The sequence below is a fragment of the Plecotus auritus genome (genome assembly GCF_963455305.1).
Source record: "Plecotus auritus genome assembly, chromosome: 5".
NCBI lineage: Eukaryota > Metazoa > Chordata > Mammalia > Chiroptera > Vespertilionidae > Plecotus > Plecotus auritus.
The window spans coordinates 53,641,763-53,668,346 of record NC_137776.1 but is presented as its reverse complement, the minus strand read 5'-3'; the positions used below and the strand labels follow the sequence as shown (position 1 = coordinate 53,668,346).

Below are 26,584 nucleotides of genomic sequence, written 5' to 3'. Positions count from 1 at the left end.
TAAGCATCACATTTAAAAAAATTACTCTAACAGATGCTCAAGGAAAGTTATCAAGAATTAGTACAGCCCTGACCAGTTTGGCTCAGTGGATAGAGCATCGGCCTGTGGACTGAAGGGTCCCGGGTTCGATTCCGGTCGGGGGCATGTGCCTTGGTTGCGGGCACAGCCACAGTGGGAGCTGTGCAGGAGGCGGCTGATCGATGTTTCTAGCTCTCTCTCCCTCTCCCTTCCTCTCTGTAAAAAAATCAATAAAATATATTTAAAATAAAAAAAAATAAAAATCAAAAAAAAATAAGAATTAGTACAAAATTTTCTAAACATCTAACATGGAGTCTTCTCCATTACCCATTTTTTATGCCATGATTATCAAACATTTCAATTTTCCTTAAGAAATATCTGATGGCTCTATAATCAGTTCTTAGAAATTCAGAATACAAAATTCATGCTTCCCCTACTTATTATCAATGATATGTTTTATCCAAAAGAGAAAAATACATAACTACAATGTTACAATAGTAAGAATTTATTTTATTGTGTTTTCCCCATAGAGAGAAAGGTTTTTTTAATGAAAAATATTCATCACTAAGACAATCTATTAATTGAACAGTAACAAATTGAATTAAGTCAGTAACAAATAAAATTTCACTTTAAATGAGTCAAGTATTCTGCATTTAAAATTTAATTTCACAAACATTCAAGGTTAGTGAATTTTGGTAAGAAAAAAAGACTAGAAGAAAGGAAAAAGACACCTTTTCAACAGATAGTAAGTTATAAAAGTTTTTTTTAATTGCTTTGGGAAAACACAGTATTGTTACTTAAGAAAAGTCTTTTAAGAAAGACTTAAGTGCTTCAAATCAAGTGGGCTTCAGACTAAAAAATATTTTAAAATTTGCCAAGAAATTAAAGTTTTAAAAATAGTTTACTGCTTATTCATTTAATTCCATGTTTAAGGAAACATTTGACAGATAAGTAAACAAAAGGAAAAATAAAAAGTTTACCTACATTTTCATGTAATAAATTCTAGATCTATAAAAATTTCCTGGTTTGTAAATAAAGGCCAATGTTTGACCTTAATTGATCCATTTGTATGTAGTTAAAAAAATACAGTATCAAATCTTTCTCCCTTCCCCCCCCAAAACTAGAAGTATTTTAAGTGTGAGTGTGTGAATGTAGCTGTGCATATCCTTGAGTGTACAAATCACACAAACATCACTTTACTGGGAAAATTATTTTCATCACACTGTAAACATATCTTCCCCTACATACGGACATTTCAAAAGAGTCTTTGGTATTATTAATTATTGTGCTTTGAAATGAAAACAAGAGATTTCTGTAGCAATGCTACAGAGACATTGTAAGATATAAATAAGAAAAATGCACTTGGAATAAGTTACAATTAGCTGCTTTTGCATAATTTTCAAAAACTACAGTGTATGCCTAGTCACAGTTTTATGAGAAAAAAATATCTCCTTTTCAACTCCTTAATTTTAAGGAACACTTAATCATTTTGGCTAAAAATCCATTTTTGGAGTGGATCTGATGGATTGCAAGACACTAAGCTTGGATGCTCTCCATTTGCTGAAAGGCACATCTTTAAGAATGGATTATACAGAAGGAGGTCCTAGAATAAAAGGAAACACAACAGACATTAAGTTTTAAGACTCAAAGTTAACTCATAAATACAGAAACTACTTCTTGGTCTGGTTAAGGACAGGGAAAAAAAAAAGCCTTTCTTTTTCTTTGCTATAGACTTCCACAAATTATGAGAAGCACCTAAGATTGTTAGTGCCTCTGATTCAAACAACTCCTCTGTTCAAACTACAAGACAATATAAGATATTCTCAAGGCTACATTTTTGCATACCCCTCCTCCCTGCTATTTTCAGAACTAAGGGATAATTCGCACCAAGGATTCTCTAGTTAATAGAAAACTCCCTTCCCCTGTAACCCCACTTCAAACAGGCCACTTTTGAACTCTTCATAACTTTTGCTCTAAGCATGTTTTACAGGCTTGGGAAAAATATTGATAAGACACCCCCCTAAGGCATCTGCTGGTACTGTCTTCTGAAAAACAATCTCCATTTTAGCCTCAAATCCCCCTTTCTTCCTTGTCACCTAGCAACAGCAGCCATTACCCTTTAAAAGGTGAAGTTTTTGTTTCTTGCCCCTGTATTGATTAGCAATGCATGGGCTGGGCCCTCTCCCTTGGGGGAAAGTGAAATAAACTTCCTCTCTACATCTCTTCTTTTAGTTGTGAATTCTCTCTCAGCCCAAGTCTCAGGCCCAAACCCTAACAGGTCTCATCAAAGCTAAAGGAAGACCTGCACAACAAATATACACCATTCTTAACTTGTTATTTTCTAAGATCAATTATGTCTGAGAAAATCTTGTTGGTTTCTAGAGTAAACACCACCATTTTTGCCACTACAGAAGGTATTATTTAAATGAAGAGAAGTATACAGAGCAAGGTCTCAATCAAGTTTTCAAACAAGAAACATTCCAGATGTATATACCCATAAATGACAAACTCTTTTAAAAAATGTAAGTCATAAAAGTCAGTGTTCTTGCATTTCACAAAACAATTTTCAGATAAGAGCTACTAGATTCCAGGTAATCCCTAAAATATATTTTAAAAAACAGAAAAGAATTCGTGTGTATTCTCTCCGTTCTAGATTCACAAAAATGTACTCAAACAGGGAAGGAAAGATTTGAGCACTTCAGGTAAGAAAAATAATGATTTTTTTTCTCTCTGCCAAGGAAAAAAGTATGTCTATTACAAGAAGCATTATAAGAAATTTTAAAAAGATAAATATGGGCAACAATTATTAATAGTTCACAGAAGCATTGATATGCATAAACCATGCTTTAGCTAAGCAGCATTCCAATTATTTTGATCCTAAGAGTATTTAACTTATATATTCTCTTTTATCACATTGGTAAACAAACAATAACAAAGTTAAGAAAAGCTCAGAATTTCTGATGGGTAACATTAATACAATATGTTTCATGTATGTTTCCAAATAAGCAATTAGAGCTATTCAAAACAGTAATTACATAAAGGGGTGAATTAGCTGCACTGAGGTACCTTTTGGATCTCCCATATCTGTTCTCCAGTGGCAACTGTTTTGTGACCTTTGTAGGTACATGTCTTCAGCTGAACAGGACCTGGAGCAGCGTGGAGACATAACTCCTTCTGGATGTTATGCCGAATTTCATGTTGAGCAGAGTATTCAAAGTACTGTGAAAGAAAGACTGCTGTTACTGACAAAGCACCCTATGTGCTCAGGTGCAAGGTAACAGTCCAATAAAAAAAATCAGCAACTTACTGAAAAATGAAGTCATGTCTACTTCAACAAGATAATACAGGAAGAATTGGTATCAAGAACATAAGCTGAGTTTTTATGATAGAAGATACTGTAATGTTTCTCCAGCCTATTACCAGCAGGAAGTTACCTAATTAAGATATTATTGTCTTCCTCCCCAATCAGAAACTGGAAGGTATCTGGTAGGATGGAGGCTAGGTCAGGTACTCCATAGGAAAGGGCCTGGCAAGCTCTAGCAAGCACCTTAACTGCTGCTTCCTCTCTACAGATGTCCCTTCTCTCTTATTCATCTCAATTCTTGGCATTTTTATTTAAACTACGAACATTGAAATGGGGGAAATCTCCTTGCCTCAGTGTCCTTGCCTGCAAGATGGGTAAATTAATAGCTCCTATCCATTAGGATTATAAAGAAAAATGGGTTAATATATGCAAACAATGATAATAACTGGCTCGTGGTGGGCATTCAATACATTTTAGCTAATGTTACTATATTGATGCTTCTTTCTCCCCATATGTCCAATTAATTACTAATAGTCCCTTCGTCCTACTGAATTGTTCTCTCAGATGTTACCATCCCATCAATCCTTACTTCCATATCGTCACTTCTCTTGTTCAGGTACTCAAAATCTCTACGGCAACACCTCCAGTCATCTGCAGTTTCTGCTCCTATACTTCACTTCACTCTGCTACCTCAAGTTAAGTGGAAACTCATTCTACTTCAGTTCACTTAGTCTTCTATAACATTTATTTGATCCCCTACCTCCCCTGCTAAAGTGAGTCACTGCTGTTGCTAAGATAAAGTCCACACTCCTTAATTGGTACATGAAACTTCCATTTTCAATCTTTTATTATCTATTGTCCCCATTATATACTACTAGAGGCCTGGTGCATGATTTTGTGCATGGGTGGGGTCCCTTGGCCTGGCTGGCGATCGGGGCTAACCAGGGGGGTGAGGGGTGGCTGGTGGGGGAGAGGGACTGTGGGAGGTTGGCTGGCTGCTCCGCCCCGCCCCCCCACCGATGGGGGGCAGGCTGGGTGGGGGAAGGGACCATGGGAGGTTGGTCGGTGGGGTGAAAAACTGCAGGAGGCTGGCCAATTGGGGCCTATAAGGGGGGCCAGCTGGGGGGAGAGACTGGAAGAGGTTGGCCAGCAGGCAGGGAGGAGGGACCACAGGAGGTTGGCCAGCCATGGAGGTTGGCTGTTGGAGCGCACTGACCACCAGGGGGCAGCTCCTGCATTGAGCGTTTGCCCCCTGGTGGTCAGTGCACGTCATAGCATCTGGGTGACTGGTCATTTGGTCGCTTAGGCTTTTATATATATAGATGTTCCTTTCAAACAATTCTATCAATGCAGAACATGTGTATCCATAACTCTAAGACTTTGCTCTATTGTGCTCTACCTGGAATATCCTTCTGGATCCTTCTATGCCTACCTAACTCCTTTTTGTTTTTCAAAAGGCCAATTCAAATATTCCTTTCCTTGTTTAGTTTTCCATGAATGTGTCATACTGCACAAAATTACATCCTTTTCAGAGTTCCCATAGTCCATCAAAGATAACTTTTATTGCACTATTGGAATTGTGTGTGTAGCTAAGCTGGCTTCACCACAGACCAAAGTCAGGTAGTGTAATTAGTAACAGCATTCATTACAAATCAAAGATTTCATAATGTTGACATATCAAAGATAAAATAACTGAATATAACTGATTTGTAGTAATTAAATAGTCTTAGCACTAATAATTACTGAGCCTTTATTATGTCCTATGCAGAGACTGTTCTACACCCTTTATGGCTATGACAGTAGACACTCTACAAACACTAGCTGAATTAATCTTGAGTTCCCTTGGTCTTAGTATCATGCTTAATTTACCTTCTTCTACAAATATTATGTCAGTCATTTTTATAACTGACAGAATGAGACATTGAAAGAAAATGGGTTTAGATCATGAAAACAGTACTCTGGCTATAAGTCTTTAAGAAAAGTAAATTTAAGGATTAAAAATATGGCAAGAAAGGCTGTCCAGCATTTTACTCCACATTTTCTTTTAAAGGAATGAATTTCCCCTTTTACCTTTTTAAATATATTTTTATTGATTTCAGAGAGGAAGGGAGAGGGAAGGGAGATAAAAACATCAATGATGAGAGGAAATCATTGATCGGCTGCCTCTTGCATACCCCCTACTGGGGACTGAGCCCGCAACTCGGGCATGTGCCCCTGACCAGAATCGAACCCAGGACCCTTCAGTCCACAGGCCGATGCTCTATCTACTGAGCGAACCGGCTGGGGCTCCACTCTTTTTTAAAAGCATTAAAAGGGGGCATTATAAGGAATGGAAAATAATTGAAGATACTTAGACAACAAAAAAAGCTGAGAACATTGGCTAAACTTATAACTTAGAACCAGTATGAATAACTTGGAAGAGAAAGTGGAAGAAGCAAAACACTGTGTTAAAAAGCCATAATAACTTAGACTACCTTGCACAGCTTATTTGTCAATTTAATTGCATTATCAAAATATTTTTACTTGGCATATATAAATACTGATACAAAGAATTTTTAGGTTATAAAAATATAATTATCTGGTCAAAACAGAAGAGAGCATGAGGAAATGATTAAGTTAGATTATATCTCAAAAACGTGTAGCACTCAAAACTAAAATTCGCAAAGTAGTTTAAATTCAAGACTTGATTGAAAATGAATTTAAAGGAAATAAACCAAAATAAAATTCATGGCTAAGTTAGGGTGACAGAAGCCAGAATTATCTTCTTAAATATAAACCAGAAAATATATCCTTTTGCTCAAAACCCTCAATGGCTTCTGTCACGCTCAGAATTAAATCCAAGGCCCTTAAGAAGGTCTGTAAAACCTGTATGACCAGGACCCCCCATTATGTCACTGCCCTCAATTCCCACACTTCTCTTCCCAGATCACTCTGCTCCTGCACTGGCCTCCTGTGTGGACGGGGCCACTGGCCTTGCATTCCCTGTGCCAGGAGGTTCTCCTCCTAGAAAATGGTTCCTCTCCTAACTCCCTCAGGCCTCGACTCTAAGGTCACCTTCTCAAACAGGTCTTCCTGAACCTTGAAAATTACACATACACACACACACACACACACACACACACACACACACACTTCCCCCCATCCTGCTTTATTTTTTTTCATACCCAAAATCACATATTTCTGTTTTTCCTTCCTTTCTAGAACACTAGCTCCACCAGACCAGATCAGGGATTTTGTCTTCACAACTATAGCAGTACATGTTACATTATAAGCTCTAAACAAATATTAATTGGAAGAATCTGTGAATTAGTTCTCCAGAGACAAAACTATAAAAACATCTTTATGGCAATGATAAGAGAAAAACTAATAAAACAACGTTATAAAATATATCTTCAACTTTTATGATAAAAACAAATTATGCCCGGAGGTGTGGCTCAGTGGTTGAGCATTGACCTATGAATCAGGAGGTCACTGTTCCAATTCCCGGTCAGGGCACATGCCCGGGTTGTGGGCTCGATCTCCAGTGTGGGGCGTGCAGGAGGCAGCCAATTGATGATTCTCTCTCATCATTGACGTTTCTATCTCTCTCTCCCTCTCTGAAATCAATAAAAATATATTTTTAAAAAGAAATATTAACCATGCTCTGTTAAGCATGATTTTTCTGACTAGAAAAAGCATATTCTAACCTGGCTGAGAGTTGTATGCTTTGGGACATGGGCGTTAACATCAGAATGCAGTCCATCCTCATTTCCTAAGAAACTGTCTACCATTATGTAAAGATTTACAACCTCTTGGCTGAAACAATCTAATCCCAGAGGCCCTCGCCCTTTGCAACCCCCAGCCCTTATTGCCTATAACCTGGTCCTGGAGGCACCCGCCCTCTGCAACCCGCCTCAGCCCACATTGCCTGTAATCTGTAACCGTTATACCTTGCCTACTTTCTGAAATATAGATTTCCTGAAGGAGTTAGAATCTAAATTGCTTGAGCCCAGCAGTGTATCTGACATGCAGGAGTCACTCCATAAATTTCGTGAATTAATAAATGAAAGAAAGAGTCTAATCATTCCAGGAGTTCACTTGTAAAGGCAAGGAAAGAAAGGTAAAAACTCAAAATAATATTTTAATATGTTCTCTACCAATAGTAGGCCAAATAGTGACACTTGACATTTGACTCTAAATTGGAAAAACAGTCAAAAAGTGGTAACAAACAGAAATGTCATCAATCAAAGAGAATCAAGAACATACCTTATTTTTAGAACATTTATTATGGCCATGAAAATTACTTATAACACTGCTTTTTTGGGGATTAACCTGATTTATAATTCACTATTGAATCCAGTTAAATATAACCTTTATGTATAATTTTGCAAAATCACCATGCCAATAGTCACACAATATAAAAATTCCATATAAAAGATCCTATTTTTTATTTCAAAAGGCATTATTCCATTATTTTCTCATTTGCCTTTCTACTGAATAGGTAAGCAACTTCAAATTGTTTTCAGAGCCAGAGTGAAAATTAAAATAAAGCACTCTACAACTTCAATGTAAATTTCCAAACTTAATCTAGAAACATTTCACACACCAGTTACATGAATATAAAACTGATGTAGGACTTCTGAAAAATATGCGATAACTTGTGTTTGTGAGGACTAATAAGAAGGGAGGATTTTTAACGCAGGGCTCACCTGGTTTCCCCCAAGTCCATGACATGTATATAGAATTAATGGCTTGCTGCCTTGATTATTTTCTCCAACATCCAGACATAAAGGCTGACCGACGCTTTTAATCTAAAGGAAAATTTTCAAGTTATAAAAAAAATTTAAATCCATGTGGTTTATATATTTCTTCAATTGACTTCATCAAGTAGTGTAAATAATAATAGTGTAAAACTCTCAAAAGCTAACAACCTGAAAGTATTTCAGCAATTTCCCCTGAACCACATAAATGTTGGTGGCAAGGAGTATACCAAGTAAAAAGGAACAGGAAAATACTCACATATCCAGATATAACAGGATTAAGGTCTGGCACATAGACTTCTGGATAAATATTGTTCAGGTACCATGTAAAATTTTTACATTGAAGACGGTGCTTTATTTCTAATCTTTTTGAAAGATCACCAAATGATTTCTGGAGAAAGATGACAAGTGAAGAGAAGGCTTCATCAAAAGAGCACTGGTAAAGTCCTTCAAATGCTACTATTAGTATTTATCTTTAGGTCTTAAAAAAATTTCTGGGCTAAATGCAAGATGAAATTTAACTGCATTCATAATTCATTCGGGCAACAAGTATTCCTGCCTGCTCATTTTTGGCTTCAAAGAGAATCAGGTAACACCATGGTGCTGGTCAAGTATAATTTTACTCTTCCTATGTACCACAAACCTCCCCCATGGGACAAAGATCTCTAGCAAAATGCTATGAACAAAGAAATGGTAGTGGGAGCATTCAAAATTGATCCCCAAAATGATCTGTAAATGAGGTGTGAGAAAACAGGTATAGAGAAAGTGCCAAACATAATGTACTTTATACCTTTGCTCTAATTAAGATCACACAAAAAAATTTTTTCTAGCTTTATAGGTGTAGCTTATTCCTAACAATAGCCCTCATAATATTCTAGCAATAACAGTATGTTGGTAGAAAAAGGCAATGGCATTTTATATTCCTTTATTTTAAGGGACTAAACAAAAAACTTTTTAAAAAAGAACTATTAAACTGAGAAGGAATTTAGTCTGTAGGAAAAATTTTAAAGAAAATTATATTATCTTTGGTACCTAAATAAATAAAAAGGTAAATTCTCAAGCTAGTCAGTGCAACTACAGAAAATATTTTCCTTACCAGCTTCAAAGTCTTGAACCCAGGTGTTTAAGCAAAAAGTATAAAATTCTACAAAGGACTTCTGGCTAGCTTATGCATTTTACAAGCAGATCTATTTGCCCTGTGTTAAAAAGGGGGTTTGTTTGTTGGCTGACACTCCTCTTTGTGGGTGAGCATAGCTGTATTTAGCACCTACTTGCCTGCTTAGCCAAGTACCCTTGTGCAGTATACAATCTGCCCAATTTGTCTTGGTGGCCTTGCGTAAAAAGATAGCAATCTAACCCAGCAGGGCTCTGACTTTGCATCCTTCTGACATGTTACATGGAGACACTAGAGGCCAAAGAAAAGGTGAAAAGAGGTAACCATATCTTTATGACAGTCAACATGTTGATGCCCTTTAAACCAAATATACAACCCCTTCCCCACAAATCAGCACTGTTTCTTATAAAGAATTGGGTGCCCCTTAGCCAATGTGGCTCAGTGGTTGAGCATTGACCCATGCACCAGGAGGTCACCGGTTCGAATCCGGGTCAGGCACTTGCCCAGGTTGCTGATTCAATCCCCAGGAGGCAGCGATCAATGATTGATGTTTCTAACCCTTTCTCCCTCTCCCTTCTTCTCTCTGAAATCAATTAAAACATAACTAAAAAAAAAAAAAAGTTGGGTGCCATTCACTGAAGCATGTTCTTAAATTGTCCAGTTCATTTACCACATTCAATATGAAAACTATTGGAACTCAGTTTTCATTTATTGGAGACCATGATTCTGCAGAGATTTTATCTATGGCAGGTCAGTAACAGTACCATTTGTTAGCACTTATTTCTTTATTTCACAACTACTCTGGGAGATGGCAAGTATTTCCTCTCTTAAAACACATAAGGACATAGAAGAGAATTGGTTGAGCACACATCCCACATCCAGCCAAGCTCTTAACCAACTTATGAAGTGCCATCCCTAATTAAAGTTTCAAAAGGGCTTTGCCAAGGTGGTCCCTCCAGTGTGTAGTGGAACCAGAACTTGGGAAAAAAGGAAAAAAGCTATGATGCTCCTGGCTTATTCTCTGGCCACATTCTGATACTGTCTCTATCTCCAGTTCAAAAAGCCACTTAGCACATTGATTTAGGTGTTAATCACATCACCTAAGACCAGTTAAAAACAATTCCACTTAATCTTATTTTCTTTGAGAAAAATTTTGAACCAAGGCAGTTACAAAATTAAATGGCTTACAATATTAAAAAGGATATGATCGCCCAGATGGTGTGGCTCAATGGTTGAGCATCAGCCTAAGAACCAGGAGGTCACAGTTGAATTCCAGTCAGGGCAACATGCCCAGGTTGCGGGCTTGATCCCCAATAGGTGATGTGCAGGAGGCTGCTGATCAATGATTCTTTCTCATCGTATCTCTCTCTCTCTCCTTCTCCCTTCCTCTCTGAAATCAATATTTTTTTCCCAAAAGGATACAATCAAGGAGAATGCCTAAATTTTTAAAATTGAGCAGTTTACTCAATTTTCCTTAAAAAAAAAAAAAATTGAACCGGCATCATAAATTATTTTAAGAGTAAAAAAAAAAAAAAAAAAAAGCCAGCTTCAAAAACAGCCTTTTAAAATATTCCGTATTTGAATTGACTCAAATAAATAAAAGAATATGGGAACTGGGGAGTGGATTTTTATTGTAATTTAATTACTTAGCTCTAACTTACTTGTTTAACAATTTTTGCTGCATCTGTGTTTCTCCTATAAAATATTTCCTTGTATTCATCCATCCAAACTTCTGCAAGGCGAACTTGGTTGCGAGCAATCACCTGAGTGCCTTTTGGAAAGGTATGAGGGCTTTTGCTGCGAAAAACATGTCCAACAACAGAGCAAGGCATAATCTCCAACTGCCCACCACATTGCCATACCTGATAATTAATGATATTTGTTTAAATTTACAGTATTTTAGGGAAATCAAAGTGTTGCTTCTAAGTTCACCTTTAAGATATTATTAAAAGCAAAATATAGAAGAGTTTTAGCACAACTTCACAGATAGTCTCTGCCCCCCTGTCAGTTCAGCTTAAGTTCTTAAATATAAGAGCAATTTTATGAAATGGTATACTAAAGTCAACAAAAGCATATTTTCAGAAATTTAACATAATAATTATTTCAGATCTCTCATAAAAATGAATCCAGGAATTTATTTTTTTGCAAACAATTACGCAAGCTCTAATACACACAGAAGACCAAAGCCTCTTCTGCATTTGACTTCTGTCTCTTTATACGACTTATATGGTTACTCTCTTCTAGCGGCCTTGGAGTAAGTGAACCCACACTCCATTATCCCTTACATATCCAATTTTTAGTGAAGACAACAATTCTGAATAGTCATTATTACCAAAGTAAAATCTATTAAACTTATGAAGTAATTGGTCATTTATAAAAAACTCATACGTATGTAGAGATAGTAAAAAAAAATTTCCTTGCATTAACTCTAAATAAAATGATAAAGCATTAAATCAATACCTATTCACTGAAATATCTTGACAGTTAGTTCTGCCATAAATAATTACTAAGCAAAAAATCTAAAATAATGTTTAATAGTATGTGCTAGTATCACAGCAAGCGATCAAATTCTCTTTTTCTCTCCTTTAAACAAATGAGAAAACTCAGTGATATGTTCAATTCAACAAACTGTGCTTGAGATCTAACATGTGTAAAGGGTTGGGAATACTGAAATGAATAAAACAAGACCCCTGCCCTTAAGCAGTTCATACTTGGCTAAGATCGTCACTGCCATTATGTGATGGATGGAGTCAGAGCCAAACTTAAATCTTCTAACTCCTAGTTCAGTTATTTTTCCACTACATTCCAGCATAGGGGATAAAAATGAATGACAAAGTCTTTGCAGAAAATGAATTCATGAAATCAAATAAGTACATATGGAGACCATCCGAAGCCTTTGTTTTGTTTCTCATATTAACTTTTCATATGTTTAGGGATGGGGGATCTCATTTAATCCAAAGAGTTAAGTTCTATATCCTTTAAAATTATACATAAATGTTTCTCCATTCTGACTCCCTTGAGAATCAACTTATTTCCTGAAGCACTAGATTTAATTATATTTATCTTGGCTGGAATTCAGTAGCTGCAAGTGCATTAATTGGTGTTATTGCCTGGACACAGACATTTAACTGATTCCTCTTGTTACACTGGCAGCAATGAATAAATATATTAAGTTACATTTTTTTAAAATCTTTTTGCATAGTTTATTTTATTTTTTATTGATTTCAGAGAGGAAGGGAGAGGGAGAGAGAGAAACATCAATGATGAGAGAGAATCACTGACTGGCTGCCTCCTGCACACCCCACACTGGGGATCAAGCCCGAAACCCAGGCATGTGCCTTTGGCCGGAATCGAACCCGGGACCCTTCAATCCACAGGTCAACCCTCTATCCACTGAGCCAAACCGGCTAGGGCTTAAGTTACATTTTTAAAGGAAATATCTTATTCTAAAATTTCTAGCAATTAAATTTTAGAAAGCACAAAAAGTAAAGACTGCATACATCCATGGTAATCAGCCAATTAGAACGAACTATAGATTTCATTGTTTTATAGGTATGCTATGTTATAAACTTACTCTGAAAGACATTTCTATATTTTCACCTCCCCAGATTTCCATTTCTTCATCATAAGTTCCAATATATTCAAAGTATTCTTTTGATATGGAAAAAAGACCTCCTGCAAAAGTGGGTGTTCTGAAAAATAATCCATTGTCAAACTGTATTATAAAAGTCAAATAAGAAAAAAGAACAGCTTTAAAGAACTGAATCAAATCCACAACCATATTAAAGAGAGATTCTAATTCCAAAGCTCTTACATAGATGAATAAAAACTGGAAATGCTATCCTCAAAGTCAAGTTGGAGAGGGGATATTCTAAGTATACTTTCTCAAAGGAGTAAAATTATTAAGTATCTTTTAACCAAGCTTAAAGATTATTAAGTAATAATTATAAAGAAGGCATACGAGCTCACCTAATGCTAATTCTTATTCACTAACACCATGGGTAAGTACATAAATAAATGAATTCTCTATTCCCTACATATACAATGGGTGTGCTCTTTATTTTGTTAGGGTGAATTATCTTGGAGGCAATTATGATAAAAAGCAAAGCCTACATACATATTCAAATAATTGAAAGAGACATGTATACATTTATATAGATATATGACTTTGTATTCCATCAACTTACTTAATTGGGTAGGTTTCATCTTTCCTTCTTTGCCTCTCATGATCAGGAAGTGCTTCCCAGCCAAATGAAAGGCTCCAGTCAAAATTTCCACGGTTATGGTTACTTCCATAAGGAGAAGGTTTGTTGAATTCAAATGTGTTCATATCTATGGATGCAATATCTGGACTCACAACCGCAGTATAGTTCTCAGCTATTCTGGCCAACAAAGGTTCTAACCAACCATAAAAGCACTCACCTGAAAGGAACACAATTTTAATTAATTCAATGAAAACTGGTTTTTTTTCCCTTTTGTTTTTGGGAAGTGGGTTTACAGAGAAATGAGAACATTTGTATTTTGAACATTTTTATGGGGGGAGGTTTCTTAAAGGTTTCTTGTGAAGAGATCAAGGTAGGATTTAAAAAGTAAACAAGATTCAGCATCGTTGGGAAAATTTTCCTACAGATGACGATCCGTTTTATACCTTAGAAAGGGAGCAAAATGATACCAATGTATTTAAGTTTCAGATGAGGTATTTCTCTTTCTAAGGGACCATGAATCTAAGAAAGTTTGTTGCTGATCCATACCATCTAGCCCAGCCGTGGGCAAACTACGGCCCGCGGGCCGGATCCAGCCCGTTAGGCTGTTCTATCCGGCCCACGGAGCGAAAGAGCAGAGGGTTCTCTTCCTCTCCCCTCCGCTCCTTTACTTTGAATTTATATTAGTTCACACAAACACTCCATCCATGCTTTTGTTCCAGCCCTCCGGTCCAGTTTAAGAACCCATTGTGGCCCTCGAGTCAAAAAGTTTGCCCACCCCTGATAGCCACATGTATTCTGACTTACTTAAACTGGTCTTCCCTGAGTAAAATAGAGTAATCAAAATTTTCATTCCTCTAACTGGATGTTAGACTAAAGTGAGTCAAGGAATTAGAATATTATTATTTTAGCAGTTGGAGAAGAAGGAACATTCAAGCCTGTCCCAGCCTTAATAGAAAGTGGGGCAAAGTAATGCTATGAAAGGTCTGGGCCCTGGTCATAAGCCAGGTTGTCTCAAAAATCACACAGAGTTCAGGAGATACTGGCATGTACAGTCCTACTCAGAGCTCCCAGCAAGTGCAGTTGGACAGTCCAGGAGGAACTTCAAACACATTCGCCCAGAAGGGAAGAAGTCCAGTCTGACATTATTGTAATTTTGGACCAAAAGAGGGAAGACTAGAGGATGGACCATTTACTTTTAAAATCACCTCTCTTGGATTACCCTAGATCTCTCTTCATTTTTAAGTGGCCGTATTAAGAGAATACTGGATGTGTTAGCTCTAAAGAGACTCCCAACAAATCCAAAAGCCCTTCTGTGACCATTAGTGTAAGTTCACTACCTAATTTGCTGGGTCAAACACAACCAAGGGCTAGCAAATTCAGAGCTAAACACTCATACAAAAAGTAACACCCACTACAGTAAACTTAGAGCTGAAGGGATGAAGTGACATTTCAGTAATACCTAATGTGTACATTAAACATTGACTCTAAAAATATTTTGCAAATTTATTTAAAACTAGAGGCCCAGTGCACAAATGCATGCACAGGTGGGGTCCCTCGACCTGGCTGGCGATCAGGCCGATTGGGGCCGTCTCGCCCAGTCCCAATTGGAGCCAATGGGGGCTGGCCGGCCGGCCGGCCAGGGAGGGACTGTGGGAGGTTGGTTGGCCAGCCAGAGAGGGACCACAGGAAGGCTCCAGGGTGTGTCCGGCCCTCTTACCCAGTCCCAATTGGCCAGACCCCAGCAGCAAGTTAACCTACCAATTGGAGCATCTGCCCCCTGGTGGTCAGTAGTGTCATAGCAACTGGTCAAGCAGTCAACCAAATGGTCAACCATTTGGTTGGACACTTAGCATATTACACTTTTATTATATAGGATCATTGACACTAAAAACAACAACAACCAAACAAACAAAAAACACCAAACCACACACACACACATTAAAATAAAAAAGGAAAAAACCCCAGCAGCAACAACTAACAATGTTCATGGAAGAGATACCAGAAATTGGAAGGGGAACCCGTAACTTGGTACAAGAAGGAGTGTGTGACTTCTTGGGGGAGGAAGTGGAGGGGAAGAATTTTAATATACAACTTAAAAGTGTTAGTACAGGAACAAAGTTTATGATAGGGTTGACTACATGTAAACAAACAAAACTTTCACTCATCTATAATTATAGGAATCATCTGGCATCCGGCCGGTGTGGCTCAGTGATTGATGTTTTGATTCCCAGTCAGGGCACATACCTAGGTTGTAGGCTTGATCCCCAGTAGGGGGCATGCAAGAGACAGCCGATCAGATCAATGATTTTCTCTCACTATTGATATGTTTTCTCTTTCTCTCTCTCTCTCTCTCTCTCTCTCTCCCCCCCTTCCTCTCTGAAATCAATAAAAATATTTTTTAATTATAGGAATCAAGAATAATAAGGACAAAAACACTTTAAAAAAATAGAATGAGCATCAGAAAAAGATCCCAAGCAGGGATAACTCGCTGGGGACTGGCCACTGTAAGACATTAAAGTTGAGGAGCTTTAATCGCAAAGAAGGCAAGAAATTTGCATAAGTGAAAGGAAGTCCCTGTGTACTAAAGCTATAATCTCCTTGGGCTGTCAATGCTATAATCACCAGTTGAAAATGATGTTAAAGAAAATGCAATTAGGCATTAAAGGAAAGGCTTCCTTACCTTTTAAATTAGGGGGTAGGGAAAGGAAAAATGTTACAACCATGTCTACACATATATACTTACAGTGAGCATCTAAAAATGTGAGCGTTTCAGCTGTTGCTACTGTTGCTCCTAGCAACCGTGCAGTGATCAGACCTTTTCTCTCTCTTTGTCTGACTATTTTTACTATAGGAAATTGTTTTATATATTCTTCTAGTTTGTCATGTAAGTACTCTGTAAAAAAAATAAAACCAGGATTAACTCTTAAGTTTATTTTCATATAGGACACATGAAAACTAATAAAGAAACCACAGGGCAATCATACCTCCATATTCATAATCTTAACAGTTACACACATTTTTTCATTAAGATGAAAATTTTATCTTTAACTCTTCATTGAAAAAAAACTACACATAAAAATCTTAACTTCTGGACTATTGTAACGTATTCTATATATGCCATGTTAATACATTGGGGCAAAATGGAAGACTTCAAATGGAGTGGACCCAGGAGTCAAGAAAATGCATTTGGAGATCTGAGAAAATTAACTTAGGAAGTAAAGAAACTAAATTTGGGCAACAAAATATTTGATGCTTTTAAAAATTATTTAATTTGGAAATTTGAAGAAAAATGCCAAGTATCAAAAGGATTCTCTGATACTTAGGCAGTGATCAAAATAATTTAAGACCAAAATGTTGAGCAAAAGTAAGAAAGTCCAGCCCAGCCACTGTGGCTCAGGGGATTGAGTGTCCTACCACACACCAAAAAGTTGCTGGTTTAATTCCTGGTCAGGGCATACACCTGGATTGTGGGCTGGATTCCCAGTAGAGGGCTTGCAGGAGGCAGCCATCAATGTTTCTATCTTCTCTCCCTCTCCCTTCCTCTCTCTAAAAAAAATTAAAAAAAAAAATCAATAAAAACATATTTTTTTAAAAAGTAAGAAAGTTCAAAGCTATTGCAGTTTGGGAATATTTCTGCAGAGTCAGCAGAAAATTTTCAAAAGTTTTGGAGTCTCCTGACAGAATATTTTCCAGTTAAAATATGGAAGAATAAGGGAACATGTGAATTAGGAATGAAGCTAAAAACAAGCAAAATTTTAGTAATAGATGTATCATTTAAGATATTAAGTATTCCAATTTGGATGAGAATGAGACACATTATAAGCAAGATTTAAGACAGTAGGTAAAAGAAAACATTAATCAGGTCAGTCAAGCATTCATATTTTTAAACAATTTCTTAAGCCTGCTTTTCATCACTAAATTTTGATTTCTTGTTTACTATACAATGCAGTTCTTCCCGTGGGCTTCTTGGGCCCATAGGATAACCTCAAAAAGATTAGGAAAGCCTGGCTGGCGTGGATCACTGGCTGAGTGTCCACCTATGAACCAGGAGGTTACGGTTCGATTCCCAACCGGGGCATATGCCCAGGTTGCGGGCTCTATCCCAGTGTGGGGCGTACAGGAACAGCTGATCAATGATTCTCTCTCATCAACAATGTTTCTATCTCTCTCTCCCTCTCCCTTCCTCTCTGAAGTCAATAAAAATAAAAAAAGATTAGGGAATATTGAGAACATAAATAAATGTCCTATTGTAGATGTTTGCTTCTGCCAGATTTCAGAAATAAATGTAGATGGTTTCATCTGTGTGTTTTTTTTCAGTGCTTCAGTGGTGAAGATAAGAGAGTTGCTTATTGAAAACGTAAATATTCATAAAAGAAGTGAGAGTCTAGGAACAATTTTAGTAGAAAAACAAATCTAAACATTGTTGTCTCAGAGTAATAGATTAACTTTTAAACACCTTCTAAGTTCCTCAGAATTAATTTTCTGAAAGACAAGCAAAATTGCAATTTTTCTTAAAAATATAATTATGGATATTTCTGCTTTAATCATAGACTTGTAAAATAGAAACATTTCAAAGGTATTAATGTGGGTTTTTAAAAAACTGTAGTCACTATAGATTCCATAAAATAAAAAGTCCTAATATTGTTTGAATTTAAAAAAAAAATTATTTACCCACACCTTCCAAACTTCCTGTAAATTCTTAAACGCCCCCTAAATTTAGTCCCCATTTACACCCCGCTTTTTGTGAGATTAAGAGCAAAAAGCTATGAAATCAGATCTCCTGGGTTCAATTTATAGCACCATTACTTTTAGCTGTGTGACTGTGGGCAAGTTATTTCACCTTTTCTGTAACTTAGTTTCTTTATCTCTAAGATGGGGATGATAGGATTTACCCTGGCAGAAGATTGTTGGGAGGATAAAATGAGAGGTTACTGTTCAACTAAAACATTTAAGAGAGGGCCGAGCACAGGGCCTATACTCTATAAATGTTGATTATCTTTTGTTTTGCTATCATTGATATTTAACTACATCTGTTATTTGATTATCCGCATACTTCTGCTGCTTTTCCCTAAGCCAGTTAAAAACGGGGACTGTGGTTTCTACTTCACAAGTTACTTACAGCAAGTAGGGACACATTTTTCCACAGTGGATATTCACTAGACAGCTCTTTGACTCAATAAGACACATTATATTAGTATGCAAAGATAGCCTTTGCCAAGAAAACCCAAGTCTATTCTTAATTGCTATAGAGAATTATAAAAATATTCAGACCCTTTTGATCAAGCAATTCTACTTCTAACTTATCTGAAGATATAATTCAAAAGAAGAAAAACAGAAGTGCAAGGATATTCATTGCAGTGTAATATAGAATAACAATGAGGTGAATAAAGATAAATGGTTACATAAAATGCATCTAGTCCATAACTGTCATTAAAAATAAAGTTTTGAAGGCAAAATAAATGAGCTAATAATGTTCTGTGACATGTCTGATTTCAAAACTGGATTTATGACGTGGGTATAATTAGATAAACGTTCTATATTTAGATAATGATTAAAAGAGGAAAAGATTAAAATAATTGAAACAGGAAGATTATGAATAGATGTCACTTTTCATTTTGATTTCCTTTAATTCTATTAATTTTCTTTGTGCAATTAAATAATAAAGTTTCCTTCAACTGAAGACTTTTGAGAAGTAGCCTTACTGTTTCCCTATTGCCTCACTACTTGAAAAATCAAGCAAAAAAGAAAATATATCTGTGAATGAAGTTCAAGAAACCAAAGAGGGAAAGATTTCTAAAATAAAGTGGTGGTTGTTTTTCAAAGCTAAAACATATGAAGTATGCAGAAGTCAATAAGATGTCACTTTAAACTCTATGGACTGCAGTCCAAACTGTAAGTATAAGAAGAAATTCAGAACAGATCAAGCAGTAAGTAAATTAGTTTATTACAATTGAGTGGTAAAGTAGCCTGGGTAAGAGGATTAAAGATTCAAATCAGAGATCTGCATAAAGTGCTTAACTGTGTATAGGGGACTTGAATTATAAAACTTCCCCATTTGGCCTGACCGGTATGTCTCAGTGGTTGAGCATCAACCTATGAACCAGGAGGTCATGGTTCAATTCCCAGTCAGAACCCATGCCTGGGGTTGTGGGCTCGATCCCCAGTAGGGGACGCGCAGGAGGCAGCTGTTTTGATGTTTCAATCTCTCACTTCTCCCTCTCCTTTCCTCTCTCTCTCTAAAAATCAATAAAAACATATTTTATAAAAACTTCCCCAATTGGTAAATATGTCTCACATCCAAGCAAAAAATCCCCAGGTGATAAGCAAACTTATTCCACGTAGATGTTAATGTAACTCGAGAACCTAACTTCAATCCACTGAGATTTTGTTTTGAAACCATAGGAGTGCTTAGAACAGTGGTTCCTAACGTGGGGCACACACCCCACAGAGGGGCAATTTGATTTTTAAGGGAGGCAATTCTAGAATGAGTTATTAACAGTCCATTTTTTGCATTTCTTATGGTTCTAAGGGCCTCATCTACAGTATATAAATATATACTGTGATATATTTATGCATTTCAGTTCTCTATTATGTTTTGAAACTTTATTTGCTATTTTTTCATATCACTTCAAAAGACTGGGAACCACTGGTTTAGAATTATATGTAGAAATTATTAAATAAGTAATTGTATATTAGAAATAAATAGGTTAGTAATTTATGCTTTATTCACTTATTACCATTTCTGAAGTCTTGGTACAGCTTATAATTGATGACATATCACTTAATCTGCAGTATCTTTTTTTTTTTCTTCTCATGACACATAGAGGAATGGTTTATCTTACCACAGATGTTGCTTTGGATTTGATGAAAGAATACCAACCCCATTTTACAGATGAGTAAACAGCTAATTAGTGTTGGAGCTGGAAGTTGTCCTTAAAGAATCTGGCTCCAAACTATGATTCATTCAGGAATAAATGTTGTAATCATTGAAACAATCTATATCTGTTTAGTATTTAAAATGCTTGTAATGTTTGAAAATTTAGCAAATTAGAGTATTTGTCGAATTAGCCTTGTGATTTCAATTTAAAATGTGTAATTTAGTAAGTGCCTCTTGACTTTAATTTTAAGTAGCTATGTATTAAAGAATGTGGCTAACTTTGCAAACAATATTGTAAAATTTAAGAGCCAAACTAAAACAGGATGTGATGACTCAGTGACTTTTAACTTCCTATTTATATTAATTTATTTATATTAAATCATCTAATTTTCAAAACAATCCTAAGAATTATGTACTATTTATGTATTTCCTCAATTATAAACTGCACAATTGAATACTTCTTATAATCAATAGCATCTTAGTTTAATTGGCTATGAGAGCTTCTTAAACTAGTGGTATATAAACTAATTATGTATCATACAATAAACTTGATGAAATATGGCATTTTTTTCCACTTTACATATAATGAAACTAAAGCATTGGGGTAAGGGGGAGAGGGTTAAATAACTTTCCCAAGTTACATAGCTGGTTAGGACCAGAGCTGGGATTCACACCAAGGAAGCCTGACTCCAGGCTCAAGTCTGTGCTCTTAATGACTATTCCTTATAATAAGTGTTACATTTCAGACTACAAAGTTATGAATAATGGTGTTTTATACATTTCTGAACTGCAAAATATTTGAATATCAACACCCTTGGATTCTACTTTCATCCACTATATATACCATCCAAGCTATTATACTCAAGCTCTGAAATGGCATCTGAGAGTACACTATAACTCAATAGATATTGGACAACACTATATGGATTTACTTGGGAAACAATGTAATTTGCATATGCTTTCTTACCATCTACACTAGCATCATCCACCAAAATGATTTCCTTCAGCAGTATGGCAGGCGTAGAATAGAGCACACTGTGGACAGTTCTAAGCAGCGTGGACCATGCTTCATTATGAAAAACTATTATGACACTGGTGGTAGGCAGGGGAGGACAGCGTTTAAATTTTTGTTCGATACATCTAGAAAAAGTCAAAGTAGAAGAACAATTATGAATTTTATCACTTTATTTCATAGCTATGCCATTACCAAAATTATTTAACCTTTATCACTATAGAAAAGATAGTGAATAGTTTTTTGTTGTGATTTTTTTACTATGTAAGATGATCTTAATGCTGTGTAAATGTAAGTAGAGCAAAACAGAATGCTTTACAAGACCTAGCTCATGGCCACTGATATGTATTGCATGTCAAAGATGAGAACATGCTATTGTAAACTTTTTCAACAGTATAACTTTACATATAAATAACATTTTCAATAAGGAAAATAACTGACAAGTGAGACCACCTGTAAAAATGACAAATACTTGTAATTGGTCAAATAAAAATCAAGTTTTTCTCCTTCCTTGTGGAAATCACACATTTTTCTTATTTGTAATTTTTAAAACTGCAATGTAATTAAATATTTGTATATGTACAGGTTATCTTAAATTAGATACTTTGTTAAGTATATAACATTTTTCAAGTTTATTTAATCAATTTTCTTAATTTATATTTGAACTCATAGCGGAAAAATAGCATACTATAAAGCTATGCATGATTTTTATTATTCAGCAAAGATTTTGCTCTAACTATCCAATCTATTGTTTAATTAAATGAGACTAGGCACTTTAAATATTTTAAAAAATACATTTATACATTTAAAATTAAAGTCCTAAATCCATGTTATTAGTCCTGTGCTCTGTTGCCACATGAAATATCGATAGGCACAAGGAGAGCAATGCTAGTAATTTTTGACTGGCTAATGGCACTGTGCTACCCATTAGCTAAAACATTAGTTATAAATTGATTCATTTTTATAACAATGTCTTTCTCTGTGAAAATTGTCTCAGATGAAGCATGGGGGTGTGGGAGGACCTGTACAGCCTCCAGTCCCCTGGCCTATTGCGTTGAGGTGAAGATCAAATGAAATAACATACAGGAGAGGGCTTCAGAACATTGTAAAATCAACAGAGTGGACCTGGAACATATGGAAAAGATAAATAAGTTTATCTCTAAGTTCACTTAAAAACCATAAATGGTTGTATAATTTCAGACAACAGAGTACAAAAATCTCCCACACAGTCAAAAGGCACTGTAAGTACAGTGTGTGAACAAGGGCTGGTCAAACACAAAGAAAAGGAAGTAAATCATTCACTCATGGAGATAAGGGCCCAGAGCACTTTAGTCACTCTGCCAGGGCCAATGGGGAAACCAGAGCCTCCAGTATGGTACCAGAGGCCTGGGACTGCCACCCTGGAAAAAGATATCCTATGAACTCTCATTAACCACGTTTATATCCAGACCTCAATATGTGTGTGTCTTAGATTCTATTCTGAGAGGAGGTCTTTAGGGTGGAATATCTGTAGTGATAAAAAAAAAAAAAAAAAAAAAATTAGACTGGGAATAAAGTATCAACACCACCAGATAGAAAAAACAGAGGAATTGACTGGAAGTGATTTTACTCTAATGTGTTTGTTATTTCCAAGTGTAATATACATATACACTGTGTGGCCAGATTATTATGATCTTTGAACACATAATAATCTGGCCACTCAGTGTATGTATATATATATTAGAGGCCCGGTGCATGAATTCGTGCATGGGTGGGATCCGGCCAGCCTGGCCAGGGGTAGGGGACATGGGCGGTTGGCCGGCCTGCCTGCTGGTCGAACTCCTGGTCGAGGGGACAATTTGCATATTAGCCTTTTATTATATAGGATATACACTGAGTGGCCAGATTATTATGCATTCAGAGATCATAATAATCTGGCCACTCAGTGTACAGTCAGAGCAAATAATCACATTCATCCTCATTGATAGATGTAAGCAAGTTATTTATTCTAAATTTAATTTTGGATAAACTACCAATTAAAAATGTCCAAACATAAACTACCTCTTCCTATATAGTACTCTTAATTACACAGAAACAAACAACTAAATATAAGCTTGTATCTTCAGACATAAAGGTTTATAAGCTAACATAAACTATAAGTAAAAATTATGAAAAACTCCATATTATATTTTCTTTTTTAACAAAAAAAGAAACCTTAAGATTTCCTGTCTTATAAGCATTTTGGGGAGAGATTTTCCAGATTTAAAAAAAATGTTTCCCTACATTTATTTGCCATGTGACTAACTAATGTAATATTAATCAAGAATTACAAAAAGGTCTTGAAGATTTGAAGAATAAATCTTTATAAAAACTCACACTAATAAAATGTTATCATTTTAATCTTACAAAGCTTTCCCTTGGTTTAATTGAGGCTTTATTTGCTTAACTGATAACCACTAATATCAAAAGTGTCATGTCATATCATTAATGCAAGTGGTAATGAAATTTTACAGTTATTACTTCATAAACCTTATTTGGAAACAATTAGCATGTTAAACTTACGCTTTAAAAACTGTTTCACATGTCATTTAAAGTCGTGAAATTAAAATAACTTGCCAAAGTGACTGCATATTTCTAGTCATGCCATTTGAAAGATTTGGCATATAGAAAAGTGCTTAATCAGTCACATCTGGTTTTGGGAGAAACTAGACCTATATTTCTAATGAGCAAAGAAAAGATTGGGAATTCTTCAGAAAATGTGTTCCTTGCAGATATAGGATAAATTTAAAGTAGCAAAGTATTAAGTCTTCACCAACTCTTCACAGTCACAGGTACCCATTCCTATCCAAAAAAAAAAAAAAAAGGTTCTTTATGTGCTTATTTATTTCCCACTTACTTCATTATTAACATTATTGAATATTACTGTAGTTTTTAAATGTTATATTGGGGGAAAAGTTTATCTTGAGCTGGCATTGATTATGTTAAAGAATAAAAAGCATGTTTCTTCATTTGTGATGTGAATTAATTTTCAGTCAAGACCTTTCCCCAAATCAGTGAAGTGCAATACTACGTTTTAACTTAACATAAAAAAACTGCCCTGTTATAACAGCTAAAATATTTGTTAGACATTCATTTATTTATTTACACATTTATTAATATTGATGAGCAACCCAACTTTGAATCACACAGATTATAATACAGTGACAGCCCTGGATGGTGTGGCTTAGTTGCTTGGGCATCATCCCATGCACCAAAAGATGACTGGTTTGATTCCCAGTCAGGGCACATACCCAGGCTGTGGGTTTGATCCCCAGTGAGGGTGAGTTCAGGAGGCAATTGATTGATGTTTCTCATGCATCTCTCTCTCTCTCTCTCCTCTCCCCAATAAAAACATATCCTTGGGTGAGGATTTTAAAAATTAAAATAAAAATAATACAGCAACAGAAATTTAATCTATACAACTTCAACATTAAGGAACTCATAGTTGGAGCAGGTATTTATGATCAGATCATAAATCTAGAAAAATATGAATGAAGCAATAGACCTAAGTCCTTTTCTTCAGGTTCACTTCCAAATATATTTTTATTATAACCAGAAAGCAAAATATATAGGCACTACTTGCTTACAGTTTTTCTGTCTTACAATTTTAACAAATCTATAGATGGTGTGAAAGTGCTAGAAATTCATTTTAGCTATTTCAGTTCAAATAGAGCATTTGACCACTACATTAAAGATAACACAATGATTCATTAACTAAGGACAAGCAGTATAAAGGAAGCTGGAGGAAAACTTAAAATACTATATACTTGAAATAAACATGTAAGCAAAGTGACAATAAAAAGCAATCTTGCCTTCTCAGAAGCTAAAGGGAAACAACTCTATAATACTGGGACTTACTCAACAAAACTCTAGAGAAAGAATCATAGTTGAATTACTAATTATAACAATATTGTCCGTTAAAAGACAGGTTATAAAACACAGGGCATTATGAAATATAATGAAATATAATTATAGTACAGAGAGTAACCACAAAGTCTGTGACTTAATTCATAAAATATTGTTATCTAACAGCTCCTAAGTCTTGGCATATTTTTAAATCATTTCTATTCTACAGTAATACACAGAGGAATGGAGACAACTCCCCCATTTTCCATAAAAACTGTCACATATTTCTTCCTTAATAGATGAGGAAAACCAAAGTGTTTCAAATAAAGAATTTGTGATTCTATAAATGTCAGATCTAGAATTCAATGTTCTAATTTCTAAGACAATAACTTTTCACATCTTCAATGCCTCACCAGAAATAGATACGACTATCTGGCCTCAATAATAAAAAATAAAAAAGTAATTAAAACTGATTTAAGTAAATGATAATTGGTGATTTCTTTTCCCCTTAAAGTGGCTAAACAACAAGCAAATTCCTTAGTAACAGCCTTCCCCTGCAAGCCCTGATGTTAAACAGAAGACAATGAATATTCTTCAACATACTCAGGAGGTCGAGTGTCTGGTCCAAGGTCTCGGTGTAAAGAAATCCTGTCACTTGCAAAAGCATTAAAGCAGTGTTTTGCTTCTCCACGTTCTTTTTCCTTCTGCTCTTCAACACTTAGGCTGATTATCTTGAATGCTCTACCAGAAGCACCAGGTGCATTAGAATCCTGAGGTGGGCGGTCAAGAACTGGCTTCAGTTCTGCTGCTGTGTAATATCCTTGCAAACAAGGTCTCTCACCAGCATCAATGCTTTGCCTGACAGGTGCTCCTATTTGCATATTTGGCATTGCATCTTTAATATTGTGTACAGCTTCTAGCATTAAATCAAGCATCTTGTGTTTGTTTTTCATGTTTCTTTCCACCCTTGATTCCTCTTTGGAATGCTGAACACTTACTTCTCTTTGCATTAAAATCAAAAATATTATAAAGAAAAAAATTACTGCACCAAACTTCCAGAACTTTTTATGATAATGTCTTTTAAGATGTAATTTCACTAGTCGCTTTAGTTGAGTCATTCTGACATTAAAAGCTTGTCACTTGATAAATAACAGTTATAGTTTCTGCTTTTACTTGTATTTTTTATCATGGATTTGCTGGCAAGCAGGTTTCATTAAATGGTAATACCTATAAACAGAAATGATAAATGACATTAGTAGCTATTCATTCCTATCAGCATGGTTCAATTCACTCATTCAACCAACAACTCAACATGAGCTACAAACAATATACTCCTATCCTATATAATAAAAGGGTAATATGCAAATTGACTGAACAGTGGAACAACCTGTTGCTATGATGCAACTGACCACCAGGGGGGCAAACGCTCAATGCAGGAGCTGCCCCCGGTG

General features: G+C 35.8%; 1 protein-coding gene across 1 annotated transcript; it reads right to left on the bottom strand.

Annotated features, from left to right (window-relative positions):
* Window positions 1–515: 515 nt before the first annotated feature.
* On the bottom strand, window positions 516–26,251 carry GALNT3 (polypeptide N-acetylgalactosaminyltransferase 3; the record flags this gene model as incomplete). The annotated part of the gene is made up of 10 exons (XM_080667295.1): window positions 516–1,621; window positions 3,085–3,237; window positions 8,011–8,112; window positions 8,321–8,452; window positions 10,837–11,037; window positions 12,750–12,867; window positions 13,363–13,597; window positions 16,124–16,273; window positions 21,225–21,397; window positions 25,737–26,251. 10 exons carry the CDS (start codon window positions 26,249–26,251, stop codon window positions 1,499–1,501), a joined length of 1,902 nt encoding a protein of 633 aa, XP_080523421.1. The 3' UTR covers window positions 516–1,498.
* Window positions 26,252–26,584: the final 333 nt, after the last annotated feature.